The 10350-nt window shown below is 24.6% G+C and overlaps 1 protein-coding gene across 3 annotated transcripts; it reads left to right on the top strand.

Annotated features, from left to right (window-relative positions):
- The first annotated feature begins 1877 nt into the window (after nucleotides 1–1877).
- LOC111035287 (nicotinamide/nicotinic acid mononucleotide adenylyltransferase 1) lies at nucleotides 1878–7473 on the top strand. Of its 3 annotated transcripts, XM_022316840.1 has the most exons (7): nucleotides 1879–2251; nucleotides 2317–2537; nucleotides 2599–2793; nucleotides 2932–3033; nucleotides 3109–3263; nucleotides 3785–3959; nucleotides 7232–7473. In XM_022316840.1, the coding sequence occupies exons 1-7, from the start codon at nucleotides 2170–2172 to the stop codon at nucleotides 7259–7261; spliced, it is 960 nt and encodes a 319-aa protein (XP_022172532.1). In that variant the 5' UTR covers nucleotides 1879–2169; the 3' UTR covers nucleotides 7262–7473. The 3 variants fall into 3 exon arrangements, with proteins under 3 accessions (XP_022172531.1, XP_022172532.1, XP_022172533.1); XM_022316839.1 differs by lacking the exon at nucleotides 7232–7473 and having other exon boundaries at nucleotides 1878–2251; nucleotides 3785–4116; XM_022316841.1 differs by lacking the exon at nucleotides 3785–3959 and having other exon boundaries at nucleotides 1881–2251.
- The last annotated feature ends 2877 nt before the right edge of the window (nucleotides 7474–10350 follow it).

Genomic DNA, 10350 nt, shown 5'->3' with positions numbered 1-10350 from the left:
CTGTGCTTTTTATAGACATTTAAAATGTTCTACTTTTTTACAATTTATGGAGGGTTAAATTTTTATTTGTGAAAAAAAAAACCTTAAAAAATTGACCTAAAATAAGATTCCAAGTAAATTGTTGTTGCTACATATTGCTACATATACAAAATACAAATTATCTAAAATATGTGGTCAGAACATTTTTTTTACAACTACTCAAAGTAAATTTTTTTACAAAACTCATCAAAATAACGAAATCTTTTATTTTAGATTCTGAGCGTAATAAGGAATTAATGTTTTACATTTGAATTTTTTGGGTAGTAAAAGTGCTCCAATTTTAAATTCAATCTGAATATCTGATAGAAAAGTGAATTTAGTTGGTACTTTTGAGAGGTAAAAATTTAAAATTCCCAGAAGTTATAGAAAACGTCTTGAAAAAATAAATAAAAAAATGGTAATTTTTACGCAAAACGCATTTTTGAAAAATCGATTTTATGTTTTTGGTGGAACTCAAAAACTAACAACTGTATATACTTGAAAATTTGAAATGTTTGACATATATTAATTATATTAGCATTTTCTATATAATATGTCAACATATATTAATTTTAATTATAGTACCTATTTAATTTTTCGAATTTTGTAAATTGTCGATAAAAACTTTTTCACTAGGTAAGTAAAAAACTTGAAAATTTTAGAAATCCTCATAAGATGCTTAATAGCTGATCAAAAATATTAGATACACAGGTATGACTTTTTTCTATACTCTTTTAAATTTCAAATTTCGTCAAAATTCAATAAAATACCAAAAATTGATTATTTTTCACTTAAGAATTTATAAACGTTTTTCTTTTCATAGCATAAGGAATTTTAATAAAATATTCCCCGCAATTTTTTCTACCCTAAACAAAAAAAAAAAATTTACCGAAAAGTACCTAACATAATACATTTTTTTATGAGCGTTTGAATTAAAAATGTTTACATTATTGGATAAAAATACCCGTAGTAAATTAACGAATTGCCATCAATCGATTTTTAATATTTTTTTGTTATTCCATAACCTAATGAAATTTTTATCAAATATTTACATCTAAATACATATTAGCATTTCCCATGTATAGTAAAATATTTAAACTATTTTTTCTCTTTTTTAGCTATTTATACCGATACTACATTTTTTTAATGTTGTAATTTATTTTTCAGTTAGAAATTTCTAAAAGTTTTTCTTTTTGTGAACAAAACCGTTTTCTACAAAAAAAAAGTTCACCGGAAAGTTACGCTTACAGTCATGACTCATGGGATGTTTTCGATTTGTTAACTATTAAATATATATTTGATTATTTATACGAGTATGGTAGAATTACACGGCTCAGAATCGTTTTTCCTATGCAATGATTTATTATTGAATTAAAATATAACACTAACACATCCATTACGGCAGGCTCGATTACTGCTAGTAGGTAACTACCGTATATCTATCACTTGTCCGCCTTTTTTAATTCAAAAAGTGTTATATTTTTAATTTTATCACTAGGTTGGATACCTACATAATATTTGAAAATGTGAACAATATACAAGATTTCTCATAAGTTTCCTAACTGGAAATAAAAAAAAATTAAATTTAGTAACAATTAATTTTAGTGAGTTATTGAATTTTCAAAATCCATGGCTATTTATAAGCATTTAAAATTTTAAACTTATTAATTTTCTTTGTTGAAGACCTTGAATATTTTACGGTCATTTTATGATGAACTTTACATATTGTTTCATATTTGATAAAATATAAACTTAATAAATGATAATAGTATCATAGCTCACACCGGTCATGGTTCAAGCACATTTATTCTGTGGTTCGTGGAGTTGTGATTATAGATAAACCATAGTGAATAGTGATAACAAAACGATAAAAAATGTCTAATATGTAATCGAAAGTGAAACAAAAATGAGTAATGACTACAATTATAGAATTATGATGATCTCTATTCACTATTTCACTGTGGTCTATGACTCAGTCCACTGACTACTACTAGTATTTAATCGAGTTACTTTCAACATTAAGAATAACTTATTATAATTAAACAAACATTAAATCCGACCAGATTAGAATTGCATGTCGTTATTTATTGTCATTGGCAACTTAAATTTATAACTTTTTGAAAAATAAAAAATTCCCTTAAATGCTTAACTATGTTTTTGGATAATAAAAATATAATATTGCTGTCAACTGGATCCTTCAACCCACCAACAAATATGCATTTGCGGATGTTTGGTAAAATATGTTATTATTTGTTTTTGTAGAAACTGTGAAATTATTTTTTATATGATGTTGCTTAGAAATTGCTCGAGATCATTTAAATCGTTTGGGACATACAATTTGCGGGGGTTTAATATCACCTACTCATGATTCGTATAAAAAGAAAGATCTAGCACCATCCTCCCATAGGTGTGCAATGATCGAGCAAGCTCTTGTTGCATTACCTTGGGTGAAGATGTCTGATTGGGAAGTAAAACAAAACGGTTGGACGAAAACAAGACAAGTACTACAATATCACCAGGTAAATATTCATCCATTTATTTGTTTTTATAAATTTTGATTCATCTCTTATAATATTACAGAATCATCTCAATATGCTAATCACTTCTAGACTAAATGGTGCAATAAAAGTTGATAATTCATTATTCCCAGTCCAATTTATTGAAAATCTTAATATCAATGATTCAAATCAAAACAGAGCAGTGAATGTAAGGCTTTTGTGTGGTGCTGATTTATTAGAATCTTTTGCTGTTCCAGGCTTATGGAATGATGATGATGTACGTATATTATTATTTATTGTAGACACTAGAACTTTATACTGTACGTTTCATATGGTACAGAATTTAATTAATGCATTCACTAGTAATATTTTATTTGAAAACATAACAATAATGAATAAAATGTGTTGTTTATAGATAGAAGCTATTGTTCGAGATTATGGTCTGGTTGTTGTTAGTCGTTCAGGATCCAATCCTCATAAATTTATTTATGAATCTAATGTTTTAACCAAATATATGGTAATCTAGTATATTAATGTTTATACACTTATTTATAACTATCTTTGTATAATATGAATATTCCTACTGTTCTAGGCAAACATAATTGTTGTAACTGAATGGATAACAAATGAAGTTAGCTCGACAAAAGTACGAAGAGCATTATCACGCAATGAAAGTGTAAAATTTCTTATTAGCGAGTTGGTTGAATCTTATATCAAAGAACATGGTCTTTATGAAACTTTAAATAAGTAAGTAAAATCAAAACTATATATTTTAGAGGGTGATTCTTTTCACAGTTAACACTCATTAACAAGAAAAGTATTATAATTTTTGAAAATATTTTAACTAAAACCATAACAAACAAATATTTTTGGAAAAAATTATGTTTTACAATTTTTATCACTACATTTTTATGATTTTTCATATTTGGAAAAACTTGAAATTATGTAAAAAATAATCATTTAAAAATAATGGTTTATTATTTGTCGTAGTACCCCCGCTGGGAGGCCTCTACATTCGGTCTAATCTGTCGTTATTTATTTTTATTTTCTTTTTTCTTTTAACTAATTCATCAATTGTTCTTATTGTTCTATTTTATATTGTAACAGATTGAATAAAAAATCCTTTAATAACAAAAAAATAAATAAATAAATAATGAGCAGGTTTACTGTTGAAAAAATCACCCAGTGTAGCTAGTGACCCATGTTACCTATTTGTTTAACACACATTTTTATGTTATTATTTGCTGCTAATTGATGAATGGGAACAGTAAGTACTCAACTAATGATATATTGGATATAAACTCGAAAAGTGTTTTTTTGTCACCCTCTCCTAGCAATAAGGCTCTTAAAACATATAAAATGGATGACAAAAAACTTAATATTGATGAACCTGATAGTCAACCGTGCACTGAAAAAAGAGCTGTTAATTGTGAAAAAACAAAGGTAAGAAATGTAGCCGAAAGTAAAGAAAACTTCACTAGGGTTGCCATTCAAGTATCTGAAAGTGGTATTATCGAAGTTATAAGTGACATGGAAACTATGGTTTGACATTAAATTTTCCATGTTTAGAAACAATGTGCCAAAATTACTTTATTTATTTTTTGTAGTAATATTGTGATTTTATTGTTAATAATTGATTTTTGTTAGTTTATTCTTCCATTTATACTGTGATTTTAGATTTAATTACTAAATTTAGGTATTAGGTTATTTTAAAAATTAATACTGACATTTATTAATTATAGGTAAACTTTTATACTTTTGAGTGTGATTAGTGATTTTATATTTTTATGGCTGATTTAATTATAATAAAATATTATTAGATTACATTTAGTTCACGTTAAACTATATTTTATCTATATAATATTAAACAATAGTTCATTAGATGTTTCAAAAAAGTAAATTTATCAATAATTTATCACCTTTAAGATTTCTAAAATAGATACTTGAAGCTTTTTAGTATCTAAAGAACAAAATATGATTTCAAACCTAAATAATATTTTATGATCCAGAATTTTAAATCAGTTCAAATATATTATAATGAATATAATGACGTTAAAAAAATTAAAATATCTATGCAAAACAAAAAAATATTCAATATGCTATATTAGCATACATTGATATATGATTATTTCTCACTAAATATATTCATCATACACTGTCAATTTAAAATATAATTATTATATTTATTAAAATCCAAACTTGTCAATTATAAATTAATTTTTGTTTTGAACCAATAAGTATTAATACTTTGTTATAAAGACACTTTAGAATTCCTGTAATTCAATCTTCAATCCCAAAGAAATTTTAATATTTTATAACCAATCATCTACCTAATTTTTAAAATAAATTATAATCATTTTAACTCATTTAAATGTAAGTATTTAAATAAAAATGTTGACCACTAGTATGGTTTATATTGTTTGTTGTCTTAATAATTTTAAATTAATATCTATAACTGTAAATACTTATTGATTTTACTTTTAAAGTTGGGTTTCTTATTTAAAAATATATTTACTAGAAAGTTTGCAAGATAAATGCCAATTGGTGGTAACGTTTCACAATTTATTTTGCAATAGTACAATTTTATGATTTATGATCATTAATGAAAATTTAAGTTCACAGAGAAAATGACTACAGCATGTTAAAAATAAAATCTCCCAAATGGATGTTTCTATTTTATCTATATTAACACAGAAATAACAGCTTTCACTTAAAGGGATAAACCGATAAAAAAAATTGAAATAAGATTTTTCGTTTTTAAAATAATGTTTGTCATCTTTTACGTCATGGTATATACAAAGTAAATAAACAAGTTTGAGTATAACTGAAAGTGTATAAAATATAACCTAGTCATTCAATTGTATGTTTATATAATTATTTATTTTATACCCACTGAATAATTACTGCCTAGGTCAAATTAATTAAGATATTCTCAAAATCAAATTATAATTTGTATTTATCATTTAATAGGTGACAAATCTTTTTTTGTTTTTAAGTTGTATTTAATGACCTATACACATACCTAACTCTTTGGTGATATTAATTACTTTACTCGTGTTTCATAATTAAAAAAAATAATATTGAATTATTATATAAAATTGAAAATCTTTTCAATGTTGTCATATATATTTATTTAGTGACATTTTAACATACTACTTCTTATGGTTATTAATTTTTATTCATGGATGTATTTGTTTAATGGGAGTTTCAACCTGATAAAAATATCTTTTTTTCTCCCCCTCAAAAATTATTTTAGCTACATTCTTGTTCTTGGTTATGATTTAATATAATTGTAAGAAAATCATTTGTATTAATTTAATGTTTATTAATTTATACGTTGATAGAATTGTATCAAAGTTATTATCTATCATGTTTTTAAGATTTTAAAATGTATAGGAAGAATAATTATGAAAGTTATAAATTTTGTAGAATGGTCATGACCCATGAGCCAAGAGTTTTTTTTTTTTATATATACAATGATTTGGTATGTGTTTATATAATTATAAACAAGTAGATTGTATCCAAAGTGGGGATTATTTTTTTTTAATGATTCATGTATTCATCAATAAAAATAAAAATACTGGTACTAATTGAATTATTGAATGATTTAACATTGTAATAATATTTACAGCCAAACTATGAAAAAAATATGTTAGCAATTGCTATTTTAATTTTAAATATATTACACTAGTAATTGTATAGTATAGATCAATGGAATTTCAATTGAAAATAAAATTGGAAATTTTAGAAATTAATATTTCATTTTTAAAAACTAATCAAATGCATGATGTTTTGTTTATTTTAAATCAAATTGATCATGTCCAACATTTTCTTCTGCATGTTATTTCTGGCAAATGTAAATACATATTTTGACTTTTAATCTAATTATTGTTCAGTACTTGTTTGGTTTTTTATTTCTAAGTAAGCAATTTTTATCATACTATTACAAAACTATTTAGGGAGGTATTCAGTAGAAGCTTTTGTTTTTAGGTTGTAGATTTTGAAATTATTATTTTAAATGAACTAATATAGTAATTTATACTTAAAAGTTAAAAGTTAAAATATATATTATAAACTATACATTAAGAAAAAAGATTCTTTACAAAAAACAGTAAAACTAATAAATTCTTTGTTTAGCTCAAAGTCTAATTGAATAAATTAAGTACTTTTTTTATCCTTTTTGTATAACTCTAGGGAAGCCGTTAAACATTCAACTATACAAAAAAATAAAAATGTAATCAGTACAATAGGTGCCCTGTTCACTTATCATATTTGACACTCAGATCTGCATGTAAATACCATCTCCAAAATAGCATCCACCCATTATAAATGTTTATGATCTCGCTTAGTCAATCATCTGAATCTTCTCAATAGGCTTATTTGCCTAGATACTTAATGTACTATTGACAATTCAGAGACTTTTTAAAATGTACATTAATTTATCATTAAGTTTTTAAAAAAGTGCACTGCAGGATGACATTGTTTATTCTGTTCTATATCAAGTCGATTTTGTAGCTATAACTGCCAGAATATACATATTTATTGAACAAATTTAATATTTATTGATTGCATACCTACCTAGGGCACCTAGGCAGCTTTACAATCTACCTAACTAAAAATTATTATTTCTTTTATTTTAAGTGTTTTATTTTTAAGTTAAATAATTATCAGTAAGTATTAGTTTTAACTTTTAAGCATGTCATTATTTGTTTCAGGTGAAAAGAAAGAAAAAACGCTATCAGTAAATCAGATACTCTGTTTAGAAATGTAGTAGTCAATTGTTTTGTTGTTACTAATTGTTTTCTATTAGTTTAAATTTAAAATAGTTGCATGAAGATTGCTGCTATGATTTTGCCTGTTTCTATTATTAGTGTTATGATGTATGAGTAGGTATGGTGTTTAAAATGTCTATATGTACTTACATTATTTGTTATTTAATAAATTATTTTCAGTGTTATTTTTTTATTATTTAATATTATATTTTTACTGTTAATTGTATTATCTATGTTGTATCTTACCTTTAAAATGTAAGTATGTTTCTATTATAATTTGTAGATTTTCCTAAATAATAAATCAATTTATTGTAATGCTATAAATATTTTTTTAACATTTTTTTTAAAATTACATGAAAATAAAAATATTAAATGTTCAATTATAAATTAACAAATTATTTACACTTTTACTACCTATATAAATATAAGATCTTTAATTAGGTAAGTAAGTGTATCAAAATGAACACACAATTTTGGTATATAATTTAATAGTTATAACTTATAATAGTAAAGTAAGTACCTACTACAGAATTAGCTACTAGCCAGTTGGTAGTTACCTTCTAGAATTGTGTTAAGTTGTGTGTTTATTAGACAACTAGTTTAAAGAAATTTTATTTCTGAAAAAAATGTAAAATGAGAGCATTCAAATTTTATAATTTCTAATATTTAATAGGTATGTTGTTTTTAAATAAAAATAAAAAATATTGGATAAAAATTGATTCAATATTATTTCTTAAAGGACAAATTTGTGTGCAATAAGGTATCAATAAAAATAAACAAAGCTCAAAGCACATAATGAATGTCTACAGTTAAATAATATTATAGATCTCCAAACTATTTGGGTCTATTGAATTTGTCAAACTGTCTCTCTGAATTGTATTTATTTTTTGTATGATATATTTAATTTAGATTTTGAAAATGATCCATAATCTGATATGAGTCAAAATATATTTTTTGAGACATTTTATAATATGTACCTACTCGAGGTACTTGGGCACCTACCTATATATATTATATGAGTGTTTTAAACTGATTTGATTATATTCATATCAATATTATTATTATTGTTAGTATTATTATCATTATGCTGTCAGATGTAGAGGTTAGGTAATAGGTTTATAAGTTTGTGGCAGTTATATTATTATTTATAAAAAGAGCTGTAAATTGTCATGTTTGCAGTCATTGTGAATATAACAATGACTGAAAAATAAAAAAATAATGATTATTTATAGTAAAACTGTGTACTAATGAATTCATCATAATTGACCCACCTCGATAAATAGAGATGAAATAATAAGCATTAAGTAATTATAAGACTAACTAAGTAATTTAAAAATTTTTATATTTCATTTAAATGAATCACGGGAAAAAAATCCTAACTAGTAAAAAGTGAATGAACTAAAAAGGTCTAAAATAAGTTTTTAATTAAATTAATTAGGTAAATAAATAAAAGTATAATAAATTTAATTAATTAATAAGTCAAAAAAGTTATATTAAATACAATAGCTTATAATTATTATAGATAATAAAATAATTAAAAATAATTAATTATTTTTATCTCTCCTTTTTCTTATGTTATGACTTATGACTTACGGACGTCAAAGAATGTCCCACGCCGATTTTGTCCACTTGTATTTGTAAACATACAATTGGTTAATGTTCTTCTACGGTAGGTACCATTTTGTCTTAGTTTTTTTCCTACTACTCGAATCTCCTACATAAGTTAATATTGTTTCATTTGCTGAAATGTCCATTTTTATTTTTCAATAGTTGGATTCTACCATTGATTATAAATACTAGTATTTATAATCAATGATGCTACTATGCTCGTGGACTGTTGCAAATATACACGTACAAACGTTTCACATTAACCTAACCGGTTCTATAAATTTATATAAGAACACCCCCGGGACGGATCGCGGATTGGGCTATCGGTATTAACTGCCAACCGGTGGTCGTCATAATCGCACACTTCTAAAAAAAAGTCGTCGTTCAAAACCGCACACTTAATATACATATACATCAGTTCAGCACAGTGTTCCCAAATAATTATACAGTTCAATACCGCACACGAGACACAACTGATATTCAACAGTAAGTAACGGCGTAAAGCGTCTATTTAGGTATCTAAAATCACATAGGTACCTAATCGTTTAGAAAATTAGAACCGTTCACCAGTGTTATAACATTAACTTATAAGTTATAACTTATAATTATGTTATGTGGTCGAATGTCGCTTCTATACAATTGTTTTACGATTATATTTAATCAAAATAATTACAAAATAATAAAAATTAATAAAATAAAATAAAGCTTTCGGGATTATCTACAGATTTATTCCAGTCAAACAATTTATTTTTTCATATTATATTGTATTGAACTAGGTAGGTAATTGCAAATAAAATAATTTTTAGTTAATAGCTATTGAAATTATAAAATTTTAAATTTAATTATTTTTATGGTGATTTATTTAATATCAATAAATGTGTGTGGTTTTGAATAATCGACCTTCCGAAATTCCATTTTTGACAATAGACAAAATGCGTGGGGTAATGAATGGAGTAGAATGTGCGGTTATGAATGGTAAGTCGTAAGTGTGCGGTTCTGGACGACGTCCCTGTTAACTATAAAACTTAAATGTTGGACAATAAGTTAAATAATATGAACAATAAATATTTATATTATATATTACTATAACGTCTATAATAGTCTAACAGAAACTGAATAGGTAGGTAATAATTAATAAGTAATAACAATAACTCTAATCAAACTGGATAGTAAAACCTAGGTAAAATTGTTAAAAGTTGTTTTCAGTGGCGTACAAAGGGTGGAGGGTTTTCGGGGAGAATTCCCAACCCCAGGACGAAAAAAAATCTTTTGAAATGGTTAGAATGAAAAATATATACGTTATGAAAATTGTAATGTGTGCATAAAATAAAGTATTTGTAAAATACGATGGAATTTCAAAAACTTTAAATTTTTGTTCGAAGAGGTAAGTAGGTATAAGAATAGACATTTTATTATGGACAAAAATTATTTCTGTGTAGATATTAAATATTGTT

Source organism: Myzus persicae, unplaced genomic scaffold (assembly GCF_001856785.1).
Source record: "Myzus persicae strain clone G006 unplaced genomic scaffold, MPER_G0061.0, whole genome shotgun sequence".
Lineage (NCBI taxonomy): Eukaryota > Metazoa > Arthropoda > Insecta > Hemiptera > Aphididae > Myzus > Myzus persicae.
Note: the sequence above shows the minus strand (reverse complement) of the source record. Positions and strands in the feature narration are given on the sequence as shown.

Bases quoted from the DNA above. Each gene is read 5' to 3' on its own strand.
- LOC111035287 (XM_022316839.1), top strand. From the start codon at position 2,170: ATGTTTTTGGATAATAAAAATATAATATTGCTGTCAACTGGATCCTTC. The intron at 3,034-3,108 runs GTAATCTAGTAT...CTACTGTTCTAG, and splicing joins ATGTTTTAACCAAATATATG to GCAAACATAATTGTTGTAAC. The intron at 3,264-3,784 runs GTAAGTAAAATC...GAATGGGAACAG, and splicing joins CTTTATGAAACTTTAAATAA to TAAGTACTCAACTAATGATA.